A 22,470-nucleotide genomic window follows, 5' to 3' on the forward strand; every position below is an offset into this window, starting at 1 on the left:
AAAGCATACAAAAATGGCCACAAAGACCGAGAAGGTCACACCATGCCATTCACACGGCGTCACCAGCCCCTACGGTTTTCTCCACCGTAGCAAACCCTGCCACTGCAAGCAATCACCCTACTGATCACCCTGCAGTTACCAGCAGATCTCATTAACGCAATTCACCCTCCTGAAGATCATAATTAAATAAAAAAAAAAAAAAAGAGAGACAGGTGGCACACCCTTAAATAGAGAGGTTTTCATAATGGTTAAACTTTGGCCCGGAGCCAGACCACAGCTCTGAAAGCTCAGGGGCAGGAGGAAGGGACTTAGGATCTGAACTCCAAATTTCACAACTGGTCCCATGCATGCATAGGGACTAGCCCAAACCCCCACATTCAGGAGGTTGAAGTCAGATCTCGATCTGAATTTGGTGGCTTGGGCCAGTTTCAAGAATCACAAATTACCTCTACTTATTATTATTAATAATAATAAAGTGTTATTTTATGCAGGAGCTTTGAGGTTCATTGTGATATGCAGACAAGCGGTTAGACCAGGGGCAAAACGCGCAGCTGGCAGGAGCAGGTGGGATTTGCATTGTCTCCAGCGGCTCCCAGTGCCGGGGCCGAACTCTGCCTGAACTCCGTGATGGGAACACGCCACGTGCAGGTCTCGGCACCACCTGAGCTCCACACCAGTCCTCGGCCCGAGGCTGAAGGCGTTCACCTCAAATCCCCGCTCCTGGCTGCACAAACGCGGCAGCTCAGCCTCCTGCACCTTCACCATGCTCACCACCGGCCGGGCTTGTCCCCTGCGGTGGCCACAAGCCCAGGGCTGGCTCTCGGTCTTCTGCCAGGGAAGGAATTTCACCAGCCAGAAGCAGGGCAAGGTGAGATGCCGAATCAGTTTGGCACAATCCACGCTAGCTCAAGTCTGCGTACGGCAATCTTGTTGGGCTTTCGGGGAAAACTTCGTGAATACGGTTGTCTAGTTGTTCTTCTTGTACTGCCCTGGTTTTGGAGTTTGTTTAGTAAAAGGCAAACCAAAATTGCAAAATAAAGATGTTGCTTCAACCTACAAAAGAAGGAGGGAGGGCTGGAGCCTGGCGAGGACCCACTGGAGCATCTCTTTCCAACCTGACTTCCAACAGTTTTCCAAGAGCCCAGCCTGAGCTGCTGACCATCTTCACACCGAGCCAAACCGAGCCAGCAAAACCCTCTGTGTTCCCTAGAAAAGGACCCAGACAAGCAGCGTTTCTGCTGATGCCAACTGCTCCACTGGCTCCCACCAGCTCAGAACCTGGCCCCAACCCCTCAGCAGACAGTTTTGCTTCTCCTCTGTCTTGCCTTGCAATGCAAAGCCTCCCCCGCAATCTTCGACATGCACAGCCAGGTCGGTGCTATCAGACTGGCTGCCTTCAGGCTAAGAGCACTGGAAGAGCTGATCATGTTCCTCAATCATGTTTGCAAATGAGCACTCATTTCCCGCTGGCCGGGCGAATGCGGGCACTTTGTCCCTTTAAATCCTTGTCTTTGGCCAACGATACCGAGCAGCCCTCACTGCAGACGTTCAACGTCATCAGATTCAAGGATTGGGTAATTAATATTGAAAGGTGTGATTGCAGCTGAGCAGGCTGGCTAATCAGCTACTGATTTTGCTCTAATGTCCTAGATCATTTAGAAATATAATCTGGAGGTGGTGGGAGGAACAGGGGAGCACTAACTGGAATTACTGTGGAAATGCAGTATTCCTTTCCACGTCTAAACACTGCACAATTACGGCAGCGACTCAGTTACCTCCTTATTCATCAGGCCAAGGCCAAGTTCCCAAACTAAGGAACGTGGATGTATTTTTTCTCTAGCCCTTTTCTGCACCGGGTCAGATGTGATTCTGCAATACTGCGATCCTTTCCAGGGTACTGCATTAGCAGTTGGATCGAGGAAAAAACTTCAGGGTCTGTTGGGTACCTCTGCCTCCCCTAAATCATAAAACACAAATACCCATTTCCTAGTCCTACACTGCTACAACACAGACCCAGCCTACCTGCACGCACATAGCCAGACCGAGGCTGTTCAACTGATGCAGCTCTAAGCGCAAGTAAAGAGAAGAACACGGTACCATTTGGAGATTTCTTTATCACAGATTACCAACTCTGTGGATTCTGTAAAACCATTTAAAGTGGTGGATTACTGTGACTACATTCAGAGATCCCATAACAGAACTGTTTCTTTAAAATTCAGTACAAACCAAACCCCATGCTTCATTTAAGGCTATTTTATAAGTGCACTATCTTGTAGATGGACTATATTAATAGTTGGGGTCCTGTTTTGATGAGTTGGAGTCTGCAAGGAACCGTCTAGTTGATTTGGCCTCAGGGAACTATCAGTAGCTTCTCAAAACGCAGACCCCCGAGCTGACCATAGCTGGGACCTTAGCAGAGTAGGCAGCTCTCAAAAATGACTTATGACACAGCGGAAACCTACCACCGCATCCCTCCATCACTCCGGTCTTCCTTATCCCTAACAACATCTTTCCACAAAGCAAGCCACCCCGTGGCACAGCAAGGGCACGGTCACTTAGCACAGCACTGTAAATCTCCTTGGCCAAGCTCTTTGCATGCCAGAAAAACGCGGTGGAAAGCTGATACTGCGCTGAGAATTTCATCCTCTCTTTTCTGCAGAGCCCATCACCAGTCCTGGTGTGCCGGGACAGAAAACACTCCCCAAGCCATAGCCATAAGGTGTTGTCCCACCTTTTGCAAAGGAGATTAGAAACCAGGATCTTAACACTACAAACAACGATGCATTCCTTCTCCTAGATTTCAGCAGATCATTGCTCTCCCTCCCTTTTTTAATTAATTGAAACAATCCCTCCGCAAAAATGTTCCTAGTTTTTCAACCCGTGAGGGTTTCCACACCTTCGCCCTCCCGCTCTCGGGGGGGAGGACAGCCCTGGGATGTCAGGACGGTGAGAAAGCACACAGACCTGGGAATCATCTTCAGCGAGCCTGCATCCCGCGCGACGGCTGTTTGTTTTGGATGCGAAGCCTGGTGCGTTGGGTTAGATGTTAGTTAAACTGACCTTTCCTGTTTTCTGAGTCAACCGTCTTAGATCAGGCAAGTCAGGCACAAGATGTTGAAAATTAATCAGCATCTGGGGCTGACAGGGAACTGCTTGATTGGAGAAATGGCATGTGGTGGGAGCAAACAGCCTCATTTTCTCAGCTGAAGCGAGGACCCCTAATGCTCTGCTAAAAAGCCTTCCTGGGGCCATCAGGAGCCGCTGCAGAAGAAAGCTCTCATAAAGCACCGAGCAGTCACAACCCCACCACGGAGTCAGCTGAAAGCACTCAGCATCCTGCAAGGTCAAACTCCAAGTGCTGATTGCTGTACAAGGCTAATCCTGCTGATTGCCAGGACTTAGCCTTTGTGGGAGGGAAGCACCGATTCCCCCGGGAGAGCTCCGATTGAGGGTGGCAGCACCAGGCGGGGAGTTAATGGCTCAGAGCGCTAGCTTCGTTAGCCCAATCCACCAGATTCCCCTAAAATAGTCCAATAATTTTTTATATTTGCCTTAAGAGCCTTACCCAGGCAGAGAGGTCTCCTCTCACACAGGGACAGGCTCCACAGTCACCCAGTTGTACTCCTGGCTTTTTCTTTCACAAATGCTGCCAGACCAGTAAGACTGGATTTGATTTTCTTCGGGGGGGGGGGTTCTTATCCCAAAATACATCCCTCCTACCCCAGTAATACAGAAAAAATATGGGTGCTATCTGTGTAGTTTCAGGTAATTTTGGAGACCTCAGATTTGTCACCTTCTCAAGAACTGTCTCAGAGAAACAGACCTCTTGGAAATGATTTGGTTTGGACACCAAACCTGGACCGTTAGACCCCAAAAGATTTAGGATCTGATTCCGGACCTGAAAATCAGACTTTGACCCAACTTAGGACAAATGATAAGGTGATGGACAAGCAAATAACTAAATAAAGCCCACGAGGAGTTGTATGGGCAGCAGAAGATGGGAGCCTGCCTCCCTACAGATAGTCCTCAGCATCTGTGGATTCTCTGAGGTCTAGTATAGGGGAAGCTCACGTCGCTATTCTTTTTCTCAGCAGTGTTTTACTACATCTTCACAAATTACAAAAAAAAAAAAAAAACCTGATCTCTTCAACATCCTCTTTGTCGAATTTGGCTGAAGTTGGAGCAGGAGTTCAAAAGGAGGACGCAGAGCACTGATGAGGGAGGAGGAGACACACATATACATACTTGTACTCTGTTTGGTTTGAGTTCAGGCACACAAAAGGGACGCTAAGAAGCCTCGCTAATAGCAGACAGGAAAAAAAACCACAACCAACTGTTTTATAAAAAGAAAACATTCCCCACTGCCAGGCCCTGGGGCTGGTGGCGCAAGGACGGTCCCGTCGCAGGACTGGCAGAGCAACGCTGTCCCAGGCAGAGCTGATCCAAGATCTTCCTTTGTTTCTCAACTTGGCTCTTTGAGTTTTCTTTGCCTTTTTTTTTTTTCCCCCCTTTTCTTTTCTTTTTTTCTTTTTTTTTTTTTGTAAGGTAACAATACCTCCTTTCAGGCACTGCCAAAGTCCTACTCAAGCCCACTCAGATAAGAGCTGGCAGGAAAGGTAACTGCCATCAATATTTTGGTGAATGTTAACTACCTGAGGACAGACTGGGTGGGGGATCACAACAGTCAGTTGCGAGCACCTGGGCTATGTTTAAAAACACCACATTAAAAGTCATCTCCCTCCCCGGATCCCCCTGAATTCCCAGTAAAGTCTCTCCAGCGTAAGTGGCTGTAAAAGACAGCGCTTAGCCAGTCGGGACTAAGTCGCCAGTCATGCTCCACACGAAGGTATGTTTTCATGATGCTTCTTTTGCGGCCGTTTCATTTACTCCACTAAAATATTATTCTTCAGCCAGAGTTTATTTTGGATAAGTGCGGCAAGTAGAATTTGTAGCCCTAGATTCTCAAGTGCAGGTTTCAGAATTAAATGTTAAAAAAAAATAAAAATAAAAATAAAATTGGGGATGTCTTCTTTTGCCGGGATTTCCCAGAGAGCTGCGGGCTATCGCTCCCTCACCCGGGCTATGGGAGAGCGGCGTTTTGTCTGCCTTTTCTGAAGGCAGCACCTGTTTTCATCCTCTTCTTCAAAGTCAAAAATCGTTTTGTATGTTATGAGTAGGAACCCAGGATTACGATAAAGAGTGGTTTCAGACTGACAGCAAATTAAACTGCAAGCCAAGGTATATATACACCATTCGGAGACATATTTATAATAGGTTTTTTCCTAAAACCAGAAAATATAATGATATTCTGTCATGGAGTCCGAGACTTTCTGTGTTATTATTAAGACATAGCAAACATTTCTAGGTAAAAAACTAGGAGCTGGATGGTGTTATTCTCAGAATAAGCTTTTGCCACTTAGCAGCAGGATGATTTTTTTCTCGTGTTCGTGCAAAAAAAGTATGATTTTTGCCAACCTAAATGGCCAGCGCATATTTCTAATCTGTCACAGATAGGAGAGGCAGGTAGACAGGCAGACACAGAAAAACCAGTATTCCCTGCCCTCCCAATTTCTGTTTTTCTATCATACTCCACTTTGCTATATTAATTTTAACGCGATGAGCGTTAGGCTATTTTTTCTTTTAACCGTAAGCATGCTGTTCCTGCGACAGCCATTCCTTTTTTTTTTTTGGTACGTAAATAAGGCAAATGAAAATAGAAGGAAAATGGAATAAATGATACGCCCCTGCAAAGTTTCATTGTTAAATTAAAAAAAAAGTAATTCTGTTTACGGAGTAAACAGTGATTTAGAGAGAAATTAAAACATCACCTCTGGCTCGGCTGTCCAGCGCCGGAGCGGCTGCCGGGCTGTCCAGCCCGTCGGAGGCTCTGGGTCGGGACAGGTCCGTACGGAGACCTGGACCTCGGTCCAACCCCAGGGCAGGTATTTCAAATCAGCCTTTAATTTCAGCGCCTTTTGAACAAGGCTCACAGTCCTTACCCCGGCCCCTTTGGCCACCCGCCCCGGGAAACTCCTTTAATTATCAGCACGGGGCAAAAAAGGGAGGAAATGGGTGAAACCACCACGAACTTCTCAGGGATGCTGGTCTGCCAGGAGCATCCCGCCAGCCCCGAGTCCCCGGGTGCCCAGCAATGCCAGCCAGGCACCACCATCAAAAATGGGCACTTTAAAAATGCCTTGAAATGCTTTTGCCATGGGAAAAGGAGCCTGGGAGCTGCTCGGTGCTGCGTGCCTTGCTTCCCGGGACAGAACACCTTCAGCATCCGTGGGGAGTGGGAAAACGACATCCCACACTGAGCAGCATCCTTGGGGCTAGGAAAACGCTCAGTGCTCGCTCCCGGTCACATCCTGCCCCTAACTGATGGGGAGACATGGCCACATCCAACGGCAGAGAGACCAGGGCAAAAAAGTGCCCAAATTTAAGAAAAGCAAACCCGGACTGCGGCGGTTTCGGCATCCCCCGCGGTGGGTGCCCATCGGGACTCGCACAAAACCAGACACCGAGAAGCGAGGGAACAGGGTGGCCCTGAGCACCCCCTTCGCTTTCCCCATCCAGCAGCCCCGAGGAAGAAATACAACACAAAACGCAAAAAACTTGCTCTCTAAATTCTTAGACATGTCTGAAGATTTATGTTATATGTAAAATAAAATATTTATATAGCGCTCGGGCACATAGTTATGCACTTGGCATAAAAGAGGAACGGCAAGACACAGATATACATATTTTCAGTATATATGAGCGCATGCATACCTGAGTCTGTCTTTATATATATATATATATATATATATATAAAAAACTAAAACAAATCCCTGTTTATTACTCAGTAGAGAAAACTGCAGGTTTTTTACATAAATAATCCCAGTGTAAATAAACTCCCCACCCTGAGCAAACTAAAAGTGATCCCATAGCAGATTTCTCTATTTTTCAAATAAATCATCATTCCACCCGAACATGGACCTGGCAGCTAGAATTTCCAAATCACTCAGGAGCAGCAGTGGGATGGGAGCTGGAAACAACCCAAACAAACAATTTTACAAGTTCCAGAAGTCGAACTCCCCCCTGCCCATATCCACCATCCCTTTTTTTTTTTAATTTCTTTTTTTAATTTGAAGAGCGGGAGGGGTGGGCGCTGCCGCGTTCGTTGGCCCATAGGAAATCGGTGACCCAGGGACATCTGCAAGCCATTAGGACACAGACTTCAGGTAGCTCCCAGAAACACGTGCTGTCCACATTACACCCTCCAAGTATATTTCCACAACTTTACTTCTCCAAATAAACAGTCGGGCTCTCCCTGCATTAGCAAGGAGCTGCACAAACAGGTAGAGAGAATGGCAGTTTTATTCCCCTTTCCAATTCTGATGGATTTCTTGTAAGCTGTCGCTGGGCTGTGTAATTTGAACTATTGCTTGGAAAACATAATAGGACCGGTTTAAAATTACGGCCATTTATTTATCTGTATGTGACTATGAAACATCATGTATGATTTGCACAGCATGTTAGCTCGCTTCCCCACTTTACCCGAACTGCCACTTATAGGAGAGTGCTGTACGGAACAAATAGATCAAAATAAAACAAACAAACAAAAAAAAAATATATATATATAAAAACTAGAATCCGCCAGGACTTATAATTGGGTTGAGATTTTTTTTTTTTAATTTATAAGCAGGTTTTATACCTTGCAAAGCAATCACACTTCTCTTTAACCTCGCTAAGAGAGGGAGCCTTCGCGATGCCATGCACATCCCTGCATGAGCACGGGGAGGTGACCGGTGGTGGCTGAAGCCACCGTCAATGCAGGCAGCAATACCGACGGTGCGGCGCTCATCCATTTATAAGAAAAAATGGAAAGAAATAGGTAGAAGCTGATGCTGACCACTTGTTGCCAGCATTCGCTCTAGGGCATTTTTCCCTTTCTGGAGAGCTCAGTATTGTTATGAATGAAAACTATGTCTTTTGTCCTCATTACCGGAGCTTTACTTTTGGCTTTGATCAGTTTACCCTGAGTGATTCGAACCAGATTGATTTATCTTAGCATGCGATGGAGAACCGCTTCCAGCTCTGGCTGACATCCGCTCCGAGGGGACGGCCAGGGGATGCTGTGGCTGGCAAACAAGGCAAATCCACAGCCAACAGCCGAGCAACAGACACCTCTGATCAGGCCAAAAGTAGGCACACAAGTTAAAGGTGCACCTTAGGGGAAAAAAAAAAAAAAAAAAAAAAATAATTCTCCTCTTTTTCTCCTAGGAGAAAAATCCAGCACTTTTAGGAGGGTATTTCCATTCCACTTTAACTGAGCCTGATAAATTTTCCATTTACCCAAGTTTGCAGAGCTTCGAGCCAAATGCTGCGAGCAAATAAATAAATAAATAAATAACCCCAAAACGTATTGCTTTAATCTCCAGAAAAGAGCATTTGTGAAGTACAAGGTTGTGCGCAGCGGTTTCCAGCTGTGGGAGAAAGAGCAGAAAAGAACGGCGAGGTTATGTCTATTTACTATGGCGGAGCCTGTGCGGGAGCCAGGGAGTGTTAAAACTCCTCCGGCGCTGCTCAGCTCGGAGATCTGGACTCCAAAATGTGAGTGAGAATAAATCCGTCACTGGATTTTCCTGCGGGGGAGCAGCTCAGCAAACCGGGGAGCTGCTGATCAGCACCGGGATTTCTTATTAGCGAGTTAAAAATTCCTGTCCTTCCCCCTCCTTTTCTCAGACCCTCATATTTTTAGCATTTTCAAAACTTTTTTCCAGGGGGAAAAAGCCTTTCTCTGATCCAAAAGACCACAACGCCTTTACCACCATCTCTGAGACTCAGCCTAACCCTGATCACCCCCGGCAGGATCCGGCCCCCGGCAGCTTCGTGTTCCCAGGATTATTTTTTAAGTGGTAAATCTCGATGCTATTTAAAGTGATGCTATTTCACCAGCCACAATGAGTGTGCAGTTATTTAATAGCTAAAACAGACAGACGTGGTCAAATTAACACTGCCACCCAGCTCAGCCCTTGTAAATAATCAGAATCATTTTACTGCAGCGCTGAGATTATTCTTCTGAAACTTCTGAATTTCTTTCACTTTATTCTACACAGCGAGTCCATCGAGACAGTATTTTTTAGGCATGAATTAAAACGCCGTAAAAGCAAATATCCTTCAGGCACTTGCCTTGGAGTCTTCAGGCTCCCTGTTACCTTACACGCTGAAAAAGGGGGAAAAAAATGCCCGTCCTTCAGCTTTCTCGCCCATTCCCAGGTCAGCATTTGCCAAGCTTAAATCAACACACTGCGTTGCCTCCAGCTCAAGCCGTAGCAGCTTTCGAGGGCGGTATATTATCATGACAGGCCAGAGAAATAGATAGATTTTTTTTAAATTAATACAATGACGTAAACATACAACATCAAGGAATTCTCAGCTAAATTTACAAAATGAATGACAGTTCTGCCCCCAGTATATCACCAATCAGCTACTGCTCTTTTTCCCTTTTTTTTTTTTTTTTTTTAACTGTACAATGACCTTCCGATAAGGACATGTCAGAACATGCCTGAGAAACGCTGGGGCTTTTGAAAAATAAATAGATATAGTACAAAAGGGGACAGGACCGCAGCTCTGCGCAAGGCAGAGGCTGCAAACCCTGCCCGGGAGGCCGTGGCAGACGTGTCCAACAGCCCCGGCGCGAGGTCATCTCCGCATCGGGTGGAATCCGTCGTGAAATCAAGGGTCACCTCGGAATCGGGTCGGCACCGACCTCATGTCCTGGGGACCACGGCCGGTCCCACGGCTCTTGGGCAGGTCACCCTATAAACCTGCATCGGTAACGCTTTTGAGATGGGAAAGAAAAATACGTGTCGCTTAACGCAGTAACACCCAAATGGGAAAGATGTAAGATACCCGCCCTAGAGACCCGACCGCGACTGGAAAAAGGTGATGGAGAAAAATTAACTAAAACGCTAACATCTTGCGCTGCACGTGAAAACGTTCGGCGGCGACCAAGGGGACGGCTGACCCTTCCCGGCTCGCAGCCCTCCTTCGTTAGAGAGGAAAAACCCGGAGCGCACAAAGGCTGTTCGGCTGCTGGCGTTATTTTGTGCTTGGTGGGATGCAGCGCAACTCTCGTTTTTAATAAAATATCATTGTTTAGGAGGGAGTGATTTTTATAGGAGGGAGCGATAATTACACTGCAATTAACTGCGCTGCACCACCCCCGGGACTTGCCTGCCGAAAGCCGCCCTCCAAAAACACCGGAGCAGGCTAACTTCAAAGGCACGATCGCATCTGACGTTCGTGTTTTGTGCCATCGATCAACGATCGATACGGGTTTGATATCAAAATTAAGAGACCTGGTGCGGGAACACCTGTGTTTTTCGAGAATTCCACTAGAACCCAAATCCTGCAGTTTTGCCCCCATTTCGCACCGTGGCAAGCGCGAGCAGGGAGAGCGTTTCTCTGGACGGGGAGACAGCGCCAGCTTCTCCTTGGGTTTCTCACCGACCGGGGGGGAGACCGCTTTGTGCCAGGGCACGGAGACGCCGCCGGCCCGGCGTGAGGTCAGAGGGGACGGGGTGACATCACAGCGCCCGTCAAACAGCCAGCCCTTGGCCGGGGGGGTAGGACCGCCTGCAGCGGGGAGGAGAGGCACACAGGCTTTAGGAAGGAGCAAACTTCATCAGGTGCAAAAGGGGGAGCCGGATCAACCCCCCCCAGCTCCCACAAAACAGCAGTAAAACGTAACTTATTTTGGCACAAGGGATCTGCCGTGCATCGATATTGTATTTGTAAGGTTGGAGAGAAAAACCTCCCCAAATACCCCACACGGGTGCTATTCCCTTCGCTACCAAAACTCCTTCGCTCTCTGCTCAGAGGCTTGGAAAGCTTGTTTCCTAAAAACCGGTGATTTGATTTAGCACAAGGCAAAAAAAACCCATCAAACGAGGGCTATAATCCACGCGCTTCTTGCTAAAAATCTTTCCTGATATCTGAGCTTGCCACTTACGACAAAACAACATTAATTCTTTAAAAAGAAAAGAAAACTTCCATCCTGACATAAAAGCAGCAACAGCTTGTCGCTTTAAAGGAAACTTCTAACCTTGCAAAATGACTGTGATTAATCAACTTGTCCATATCGTCTAAATAGTCCATGGAACAGAAATTAAAAATAATAATTCAGAAATTATAAAATTACATGTGATAACATAACTGGAAAGCTCTTTTCCATTTCTCTTTTGTTTATTGTTCAAACTTGTCAAACCACTTTCTTTTGTTAAAACAGATTCTTTTGTAATGAAAAGGCAGAGTCCCTTTCAGCAGATGGACTTTCAGAATGAAAAATGTTCTAATTATTACACTTTTCATTAAATCAATTATCCTCCCAAATTGTTTTTGTGTTTATCTCTGCCAATCAGCAGTAAAGCCATGGAACAATCTGTTGTCACCATATTTTTCTCCTCCAGGTACATTTGTTCAGATTTTTGCTACAGCAGCTCCAGCTGAGATAAGAACAATCTACTGCCTGAGTTTTCTTTGATGTTCCTATAACAAATACATATATTAAAAGAGATTTGTTGAGCTGAATTCCACTCATGCACTAGCCTAGAGCTGAAATTGCCAAGGGAAAATATTTCAAAATTATCTCCTTTAACGTTTACTGTGTTTACCTTTTCCCCTGCAAATAACAATACAAAATTCAGCATATCTTCTCCTGGACTACTGCATGTTTAGCAAAGTAAGGATGCATAACGCTGTGAAAACCGTCTTTGCTGTCGCAGGCGTAAGAAACCCCAAATGCTCAGGAAGAAAAACCACCCTCTGCTCGCAGTCCCCCTGCTCTTTCAGACAAAGGCTCTGGAAACAGGACAGACACTTACCTTTAAACTCACCCAAAGAAAACTACTTTCCAAAAGTTTGCAAGCCAAAAAAAAAAAAAGAAAATCTCAGGGAAAGATAGCAAAAGACAAGCAGGGTCTACCAGGGAGATTGCTTTCAAATGCATTTATTCAGAGCTCCTTCCCCCGCTGCCTTTTTCTTTTTTTTTTTTTTTTTGACTTTTTTTTATGTGCCATTTCCAATACCTTTAAAACGCACTTATTAACGGAACTGTGATAATTGCGATAAGGTTCCACACCAGGCTGTGGCTACCGAGCCGGCCACTGCCCCGAGGACTGTCCAACAGGACAAAGGCTGCAAATCAAAGCAGCAAATTAAACCAGCTTTGATAAAGCACCAACTTTAACGCTCGAGTTGAAATGAAAAATTATGTACTGCGTATTTTGTAAAGGGAGAACGGGTTGAAGGTCTCTCCCCCCCGAAACACGCTCATGGAGCCGAGCGTGCAGGGAGGGACGCGGGGGCCGGAGGGCAGCTTGCCTTGCAATCTGGGCTGAAATTCAGTTCTCACCGAACCCCCCCTCTCTCCTTTAAACCTTAAAAGACGAGATCTGCTTTATTGTCTACCTAGGTAATGACTTCTCTCCTGCCAGCATCCCTGATGTTTAATTCTTATGTACGCACAGAAAAGCAGTTTGCTAATAAAATATGATTCGCTATAAAGAGAAATAGTTGCATTTATCTAGAGATAACCCTGGAAAGCTCCCAGCGCTCGTTTGTTTGCTTTTTGTTTTGATGACAAGAGTGGGTCAACTCGGCAAAACTTTTTGGCGGGGGGGGGGGGGGGGGGGGGGGCGGGCAACCCCCTTTCCCCTTCCAGAGCTCCAGCACGGGTGACACCGAGCCGCAGAGCGGAGCCCGGTGCGCCACCCCCCCTCCGCGGGACAGCGCGGGGGCCACCGGGCTGCGAAGTAATGAAATTAATAAATAAATAAATAAATAAATAAATAAATGGGGGGGGGGATATGATACCGCGGGATGGGAGGGGCGCAAGGAGACGCCCCCCCCCAAAAAAAAAAAAAAAAAATAAAGTGGGTTCGGGGTATTTTAGGTTTCACGCCCCCCCCCCCCCCCGCGGAGGGGCGCGGACATCCCCCCCCCGCCCCGCGCGGTCGCGCAGCGCTCCCCGCCCCCGCCGCGCCGTTCCTGGGCTTTTGGCGCCCTCTCTGGACGGCTGCGCGCACCGCCCCCCCCCCCCCCAAAACCAAACCCACCCACCCCCTCCGCGCCCGCGGAGAGCTCGCCCAACCCCGCGGGAAAACCCGCAGGGGGGCTGCCCCTCCTCCCTCCCCAGCGCTCGTTCCGGGAATCCCCCCCCCTCCATAAAAAAAAAAATAAAATAAAATAGAACACGGCGGCGGGCGCCAAGCGGCGCTGGGGTCCGCCGCCGCTCCGCACCCGCGCAAAAGGGGCTCGCTGCTCCGCGGCCGCCTGCCCCCCCCCCCCCCCAAAAAAAAAACCCCAAAAAACTTTCCTCCCCCCTCCCCTGCGCGGCGCTGAGCGGCTCTACGCGCCCCGCCAAGACCCCTCCCCTCCGCCCCGGCGTTAACCAATAGCGTCCGCGCCAGCCCCCGGGGGCCGGCCTCCCATTGGCGGAAAGCTCCCGAACCGAAATCGCCGCGGAGAGTATTTATTCCCGCGCCGCGGCGCGGGCCGCAGAGCCGCGCTGGAGACCGGCGGGGCGCGCCCGGCTTCGCGCTGCCCAACCGACGGCCACCCACCCACCCACTCCCCCCCACCGTCCCGCTCTGCCCAACCGACCCCGGCCTCCCGCCACCGCCGCTCCGGGGTTTTTGGGTTGGTTTTTTTTTTTTTTTTTTTTCCCCCCACCCTCCTCCTGCCGTCCTTTCTCTCCTGCAACTTGCAAAAGTTTCTTCCCGCCCCTTGTGGCTTTGGTTCGTTGATATTTTTTCTTTTGGTGGTGTTTTCGGGGTTTTTTTTTTGACTTAAGAGGGGTAGGGAGAAATAATAAAAAAAAAAAAAACTTTTGCAAACTTTTTCCAGCTCTCCCCCTCTTCTTCCCCAGCCCGGCTTCAAGCTGGTGGAGACTTCGCCTCTCCTAGTTTTACTTTTTTTAACCCTTCCCTGCCCCTTAGCCACCTGATTTTTTTTACTTTTTATTTTTTCATCCCCCGTTCCCCCCTCTGCCACTTTCTCGCATGAATCTCCTAGACCCCTTCATGAAAATGACAGAAGAACAGGACAAATGTATCTCCGACGCCCCCAGCCCCACCATGTCGGATGACTCCGCCGGGTCTCCCTGCCCCTCTGGATCCGGCTCGGACACGGAGAACACCAGACCCCAAGAAAACACCTTCCCCAAGGGTGACCCGGACCTGAAGAAGGAGAGCGACGAGGACAAGTTCCCGGTGTGCATCCGAGAGGCGGTGAGCCAAGTGCTCAAGGGTTACGACTGGACCCTGGTCCCCATGCCGGTCCGGGTGAACGGATCCAGCAAAAACAAGCCCCACGTGAAGAGACCCATGAACGCGTTCATGGTGTGGGCACAGGCGGCCCGAAGGAAGCTGGCTGACCAGTACCCGCATCTGCACAACGCGGAGCTCAGCAAAACCCTGGGCAAGCTCTGGAGGTGAGTGGGGAGGCCGAGTCGGGTCAGCAAAAGGGGGGGAACTGGGGATGCTTGGGGGGGAGGCTGGAGCCTGCAAAGTTTGCTCTAACCTCTAACAGCAGTCAGAGGAGGGAGAGGATGATTTCAAGCCTGGAAAACTCGCCGAAAACTTTTGCGTGTGCCGGCAAACTTGTTTGGCGCAGGAGAAGCCAGAATAGTAGGGGGAAAGCAGGGAAAGTAGTTCCCTCCGGCTGCCTTCTGGTCTTGCAAGTGGTTTCTTTCCCTTGAGCAATGCCCCGGGTGGAAGCTGGGCCCACCGGGCAGGAGGGGGCCATGCGGGGGGCTGACAGAGCCCCCACTGCCGGGCGAGCGGGGCCTGCCTTGGCGTTTGTTTGTTTGTACTCTTGTCCAGAGGAAATGATGGTTTTCTGGATTGCATCAGCTTGGCCCGGGAGGAGAAGCGATGCGGGGCAAGGAGGGGGGGCGGTTGGGGGGCAGAAGCCGGGCGCAGGGCGAGCACCCGCGATGCTGTGCCAAGCCCCGGGTGGGTGGGTGCGATGAGTGGCGCATGGCTGGGTGCCCTCCAACTTCCAAAATAAGGCAGGGAGGGGAGGAAAACAGAAGGAAAGTGAGTCACCTGGCCGCCTCTTACTCTGTGACTGCAGAAGGGGTGGAGGGCGGGGGGGGGGGGAATCCTAAATTTGCGGCTGCTCTTGAGGCAGGAGGAGAAAGGAGTGAGCAAACCTGGCCCTGGCAGGCAGCGACGGGGCCATCACCTAAAGCACCCCAGGAATGGGATGGGGAGGGCAAGGGCCAGACCCTGCCGTGACTCTTGCACCTCTTGTTCAGCCACCGAAACAATCAGGGGGGAGCAAGAAGGGGTGTGACAGCCAGCGTGTGCCCCAGACAGGGCGTTCGGTATCGTGGGGGGCTTTGCATTGCCATTCGGGGGGGATCCCAGGGAGAGATTTAGGCTGGTGGTAACGCCAGAGCGGGGGGAGTCCCTCATGCTCCCCCATGAGCTGCAGCTGACCCTTCGCCCGCCGTGTCCCCCCCCCTCCAGGCTGCTGAACGAGAGCGAGAAGCGTCCCTTCGTGGAGGAGGCCGAGCGGCTGCGGGTGCAGCACAAGAAGGACCATCCCGACTACAAGTACCAGCCGCGGCGGAGAAAGTCGGTGAAGAACGGGCAGTCGGAGCAGGAGGAAGGCTCCGAGCAAACCCACATCTCCCCCAACGCCATCTTCAAGGCGCTGCAGGCAGACTCCCCGCAGTCGTCCTCCAGCATCAGCGAGGTGCACTCCCCCGGGGAGCACTCGGGTACGTACCCGCAAGTTTTTTGGCAGGGTGTGTGTGGGGGGGGTGGTAAGTCAGGGCTACCTACAAAAAGTTGCATTCCAAACCAGGCTGAAATTGGGATTGGGTAAGCAAGGGGGGGGGGAAAGGAGAGAGACCCAGAAACGCAGCGAGAAGGGGACGACAGGGGCAGAGCTGCCCACGAGCCTTGCTCGTAGCACGGCCGCAGCAACTCTCACCCCTGTGTGCCAGCCCCTGCGGCCGCTTCCAACCCCTCTGCCCAGCAGAAACGTGAACCCATACTTTTTGGGAAGAAAAAAAAAAAAAAAAAAAAAAAGGTGGCCCCGCTCTCGCGGCTCACATCTGAAGGCTCGGTAACTTTACCCGGCGCAACAGATCGGCGCTGATAGGGCTCGCGCCTGTGTTCCTCGCACCTGGAGATGTTTGCGTTCCCCACCGCAACCGCTTTCAGAAGCGACGCGCTGTTATCCGCCCGGCCGCGGGTTAACTATTAACGGCGTTATCGGGGAGCCGCGGGGGTGCCCGGCCGTCGCGGGAGCGACACCCCCTTGACGCCCGTGGCCTTTTTTCCTTCCTCCCGCAGGGCAATCGCAGGGCCCCCCCACGCCCCCCACCACCCCCAAGACGGACGCGCAGCCGGGCAAGCAGGACCTGAAGCGGGAGGGCCGCCCTCTGCAAGAAGGCGGCCGGCAGCCGCCCCACATCGACTTCCGAGACGTGGACATCGGCGAGCTCAGCAGCGACGTCATCTCCAACATCGAGACCTTCGACGTCAACGAGTTCGATCAGTACCTTCCCCCCAACGGTCACCCGGGGGTCCCGGCCACCCACGGGCAACCCGGTCAGGTCACCTACACCGGCAGCTACGGCATCAGCAGCACGTCGGGTTCGCAAAGCGGGGCCGGCCACGTCTGGATGTCCAAGCAGCAGCCGCAGCCGCCGCCGCAGCCGCCGCCGCCGCAGCCGCCGGCGCAGCACGGGTTGCCGGCGCTGAGCGGGGAGCAGGGCCAGGCGCAGCAGAGGACGCACATCAAGACGGAGCAGCTCAGCCCCAGCCACTACAGCGAGCAGCAGCAGCACTCCCCGCAGCAGCTCAACTACAGCTCCTTCAACCTCCAGCACTACGGCTCCTCCTACCCCACCATCACCCGCTCCCAGTACGACTACACCGACCACCAGAACTCCAGCTCCTACTACAGCCACGCCGCCGGCCAGAGCGGCAGCCTCTACTCCACCTTCACCTACATGAACCCCACGCAGCGCCCCATGTACACCCCCATCGCAGACACTTCTGGGGTCCCCTCCATCCCCCAGACCCACAGCCCGCAGCACTGGGAACAGCCCGTCTACACACAGCTCACCAGACCCTAAAGCCATTTTTTTCCCAAGAAAAAAAAAAAAAAAAAAAAAAAAAAAAAAGAAACTAAAAAAAAAAAAAAAATCAAAAAAGCACGAAAGAAGCAACAAGAACGGAGAACTTCCTCAGACTTTCTCCTTCTTCGAAATTAAAATAATAATTAAAAAAAAAAAGACGCTAAAGTTAAAGCTGGCGGGGAGGAGAGAGCGCCTCGAGCCTTCTGCACTACAGCATCCTCCAGGAAGTGGCCAGACCGCTCCGAGAACCGGCAAAACTCGGGACAGACTTTCCAAGGACTGGACTTTAACTCAGCTTCCAGGGCGCGGCATGGAGATGAGATTGCTAACCAACCAGCTCAGCTGTCTGTTCTCTGGACTTTTGTAATGATTTTTTTTTTTTTTTTTTTAGCAGTAATTAAAAAAAAAAAGAAAAAGAAAAAAAAAGGGGGGAAAAAAAAGAGAAAACTCAGAGTCCTCTGTGAGGAATATTCTCTATTTTAAATATTTTTTAGTATGTACTGTGTATGATTCGTTACCAATTTGAGGGGATTTATACATATTTTTTAGAGATTTTTTAAATGCTCTTATTTTTCCAACAGCTAAAAAACAACACTTAGTGGAGCAGTCCTAGGTTTTCTTGCAGTCAGAGGTATTTTTGTATAGATAAGTGTCTTTTTCTCTAAAAATAAAAATAAAAAAGCAAAACGGCGTGCTTTTAACTCAGAACAAAGCTCTGTTAAGTGGCCAGCGTCAGGCTGAGTGATGGTCAGCTCTGCAGCGTGGGAGACGCGAGCTGAGATTGCGCGGGGACGAGCATGGGAGAGGCTTTATTTTTCTAACTAATAGCAAAACCAGCCAGGAGGAGATTTTAACTTTATTTTTTAATAACCTTGAGCCTTAAGAAAGAAAAACAAAAAGATTAAAAAAAAACAAACAAAAAACAAAAAACAAACCAAAACAGCAAAAAGTGCTGTTGAGAAGCCTTAAAAGCAGCCCTGTGATAATCACTTGTCCCCAGCTCTGCCCGTCCCTGGGGCTGGGGGGGCAGAGCTCGACCCCCTCCACCACCTCCAGTCCACCCCAGGCCTGATGCAAAACCCATCCAGGGGCTCCTCTCTGCTTGCGGGACATCACAGATACTTTAAATTATTTATTTTGTGAGAAGAGCAGTTTTTAATCACAATTTTCTTTTTTCTTTTTTTTTTTTTTTTTTTAAATCTCCCTCCTATTTTTAAGTCCTTTCAAAAGCGATTGCATTTGTCGGAGCATTATTTGGAAGGTAACCGTGCCTGTTAAATTATGGTCTAAACTGTAACCAGTCCTTTATTTATCTCTTTAATTCTTTTTTATTATTATTATTATTATTCTTTTTGGAATCTGTGTCCTGGGTTTGTACAAACTTGTGCTCTTCCTTTTTTCTTTTGTCTTAAGGATAAACTGGAAAAAAAAAAAATTTGTACAAACTAAAGATTGCAAATGTAGCGTATCACTGAATCATTTGCCTTGTTTTCTGCCTCAGCTCTCTGGGACACACGAGCTCGTGCGAGGACGAGACCCAACGCCCCGGCCGTGCCGCAGGGGCGGCACCGTTTTAGCCTTCCACCCCCAAAACTGGCTTGAGGTGGGGACACTGACTTTGGTGAAGCTGTGGCTGAACAGTTAAGGATTGCTTTTTAAAAAAGACAGCAAACTTTTTTTATTTAAAAAAATGATATATTTGTTAACTTTTTTTTTTTTTTAGGGATTCAGTAGAAGAAAAAAAATCTTAAAGCACTCTTATAATATGGCATCTTTCTATTTCTGTATAAAAGCAGATCTTTTTAAAGTATTTCTGTAACTTAAAAGACCTGTCATTTAAATCATATTTTGTCTTTAGGTAAGTTTGTTTTGTTTTGTTTGCAAGATCCTTCTCTTTGTGAAACTTACCTTTTTTTTTTTTTTTTTTTGTATATTATTGTTTGCAATAAATATACATTGTATTAAAAGTTAAACACCCCACCAGTGTCTGATTTATTAACAGCCTTCAAGCAACGCCAGGGCCACGCTGAAGCCCCAGGATGGTTTTGGCTTCACTGATGGGGCGTGGGGCGTCCCCCCCCTTTTATCAGGGCAGGTCCTGAGCGCAGCCATCAAAGCGACAGCGGAGCCCTGGCAGGATGCTGGGGAAGCGACGGGATTCGGAGACGGACAAAACCGGACTCAGCCAGGGCGACAATTTGGGGTGTGAACTCCAAAGGTGACGACTGAGCTCCAGCTGTCCCCAAGCCGTGGCCGGTGGGTTTTCTGCTCCGGTTTGGGAGGGTGCTGAGCGCTAGCCGGGGGGAGAGGAGCTGCCACGGGGGTTTGGGCTTTCAGGTCATTCTTATAAAACTGCTTTTTATAACTGCTTTGTAAAACTGAAATTTTCCCCAAAAAAAGCTGGAAATCCCCTGAACAGCCAAGCGGGACACGTTATCCTCCTCAAATATCAAGGTCACTGCTCGTCCCCGAGCCCTGCTCTCCCGCAGCCGCCAGAGACACAGCGCAGGCACCCCAGCGAGGAAATAACCCCCCCCCCCCCAACCTGGCCAGGCATTGCTTTTCCGATCAACCCCATCCCAAATAAATCACCGCTCCAAATTCCCGTGGTCTGTAACCCCGCTGCTCCTCGGGAGCAGCTCACGGTGCTCCGGGCAATCCACAGCTTTGCCACCTCGACCTGCAGCATCGCTTGCCGTACCCCTGCCCCCGGGGCACAGCTGTGCTGAGCTTCGCCAGTCCTCTGCCCCGCTGGTTCCCAGCACTGAGAAGCGTGCACCCGCTGCCGGCATCACTGCAAAGGTCACTGGTGACGGCACGAGTCTGTGAGGGCCCCCTCCCCTCTTTTCCCACCGAGGGCACAGTTATTCACATAGGAAAACTCCAAAAAGGTCATAACTTGACCCAGGCTCTTCACGGAAGAAGCATTTAGCACGGGGCAGCCCCGCGCCGCGAGCCGAGCGCATTGCGGGACACCACGGCCCAGAGCGAGGGCTATGTTAATAAACCCTACCAGACCGATCTGATCAAACGTTACTTTGCCAACAGTTTCTTCTCTCCAGCCTCTTTCCCTGGCCGAAAAGCCCACCTCTGACCCCAGCAGCGAGACCCGCTCCCCGGAGCAGCCGGGCTCACCGCGGGCACCTCGGGGCAGGGACGCTGCTCGCTGGAGCCCCGGTACAGAGCACAAAGAGCTCACGACTGCAATGCAAAGCCTCCGCGCAGTTGTAAAATATTTACTCTTGCTACAAGTAACACTTAAGCCAATTAACTGAAAGGGACTCATTTACTTTGTGCATTAGTTAGGGTCAGTGTCACTATTTACCTGTGCAATCAGCCACCGCGGCTGGTGGGAACGCTTTGGTCCCAGCCATTTTTTCCTGCAGCACGTGGCGGGTTTCCCCTGCCCCGCTCGGACTTTGCCTGCTGCAACTTTTGGATTTGCTGCTCCTTTGGAAAGAAGAGCAAACGCAGCTACCGGCGTTATGGCGAGGAAGCGCCCGGGAGCCCCGGTGAGAGTTTGGCAGGCCCGTCGCCGGCACGGCATCGCCGAGAGCGGCAGCCGGCCGCAGACTAACAATTCAATAAACCAGTTAATGTCTTTCTGATGCTCGTGTGGGTGGGTTGGGCTGTTACCCAGCGACAAGCTGGAAAACGTCCCAAAAACGGGACAGCCTTTGCCTGCCCGCCTCTCCGGGGGTCTGGACCTGGAGGGACCCTTCGCATCCCCCCCCGCCCCCAGTTTGCACTGGGCGCAGCGAGAACCAGAGGGTGGGAGCGGGACAGAGCCGAGACAATCCCAAGCAGGCAGCGCCGCAATGAGCCGCAGCAAAGCCCCAGCTGCTCTCGGGGTCTGCGGTGGCATTTCTGTCCCCAAACAGCCGTGCTCAGCTCCCCTCTCCCTCCCTCTCCACCTTCCAGCTGGAAGCATCCCAGGGATATCTTCCTCGCAAGAAACCAAAAGAGCAAAGCTCGTGACCCAACCCTGGACCTATAATTTCTCCACTGTTTACTTATGGTGTGGGCTTTAACGCGCTTGGCCTCCATTTGGGAAAGCCAAGCTGGACACCGGTCCCAGGGCGGCTCTGAGCTTCCTGCCCACCCACCGCCGGGGCTCTGCCCCGCTCCGGGGGGCTGCAATCTGCATGGGGGGAGAACCAGAGGGGGACACCGACAGAGAGAAAAATGCTGGAAAAGCTGCAAAGCTTCAGGGCACTTTGTGCTAGAAAGCAGAGCAGGAGGGGTGGGGAGGAAAGGAAAAAAAAAAAAAAAAAAATTGAAGGGAACTCTCACAATGCTGCAGGGCAGGTTTGAGCCGCAGCAGATAAGAGCGGGCACAGGGACAGATGTGCACCGGGGCTGCTGCAATGCTGCACGGCGGGTCGGGGAGCGCCGGCAGCGCTGCAGGCAGGGCAGGGTGGGGGGGACACGGGTGGAGCCCCCCCAGCTCCTGCAGAAAGCCACAGGGCCGGGATGATGGGCAGTGCGAGGCTGAGCCGCGCGCCTGGCTGCTTTCCCTTTTGCAGTGCCGTATTTTGGTTTAGTGATGAGTTTGCTTTTTTCAGCAGAAAAAAATAAGCCTTTTTTTTTTTTAATTTAAAAAAAAAAAAAAAATGGGGAGAAAGTTTCAAAGCAGCCCTGGCACACCCCTTCTTCTCTGCCCAGGTCCCTGTAATGCCCCGTTGTGCCGGGCTCTACGCCCGGCCGGCTACAGCCACACACAGCTCTGCGTGCCGGCCGCCTGCAGCGGTGTCAGCTGCTCAGAAATGTAGCTTCAATTTGCATTTCCTCAGCCAGCTGTTCATGTTGACATCGTATTAAAAGCCGGGGCTTTCTCCAAGAGAGAAGGCGAGATCACAGCCAGCTGTGTGCCGGGATCCTGGGATCGGCTGCGGCTCCTGCCCAGCTGTAGCATTTGGGACACGTAACAGCGATATATCACGGCAGAGCGTCAACCGAGATTTGCTAGGGTTTCTCTTTTCCTTTTTCAGGGCCCAGCTCCAGGAGTCAGGTGGTTAAAAGAGATGGAGATTTATGTGTCAAAGTGAGAAGAGCAAGCTGGGTTTCCCCCCACATCTCAGCGTTAGGGTCCCTCCCGGACCACGCTCAGCAGCTGGGACTCCCCAGCCCCCGGCAGGGAATTGCTGTTACCCCAGGAGAGGTGTCTTAGGAAGGGGGGACAAACGCAAGCCCCCCTTTCTCTGCTGACGCCAGCAAAATTTGACTAAGATGCTTGGATTCGATGCTGTAAAGATAAACCCATCTGGAAAAGGTGGGGAGAGAGGAGAGCTTAGACATGCAAGGCACGAACGGGTCCAAGGAGT

At 50.4% G+C, this 22,470-nt stretch overlaps 1 protein-coding gene and 1 long non-coding RNA gene across 2 annotated transcripts in view; one reads left to right on the forward strand and one right to left on the reverse strand.

Moving 5' to 3' along the window:
* Positions 1–22,470, reverse strand: part of LOC115341493 — an 87,403-nt gene that overhangs the window by 12,139 nt on the left and 52,794 nt on the right. The window lies entirely within an intron of this gene.
* SOX9 (SRY-box transcription factor 9) lies at positions 13,561–19,119 on the forward strand. Its single transcript, XM_030014628.2, has 3 exons — positions 13,561–14,479; positions 15,522–15,775; positions 16,356–19,119. The coding sequence occupies exons 1-3, from the start codon at positions 14,049–14,051 to the stop codon at positions 17,141–17,143; spliced, it is 1,473 nt and encodes a 490-aa protein (XP_029870488.1). The 5' UTR covers positions 13,561–14,048; the 3' UTR covers positions 17,144–19,119.

This window comes from Aquila chrysaetos, chromosome 5, assembly GCF_900496995.4.
Source record: "Aquila chrysaetos chrysaetos chromosome 5, bAquChr1.4, whole genome shotgun sequence".
Classification (NCBI taxonomy): domain Eukaryota; kingdom Metazoa; phylum Chordata; class Aves; order Accipitriformes; family Accipitridae; genus Aquila; species Aquila chrysaetos.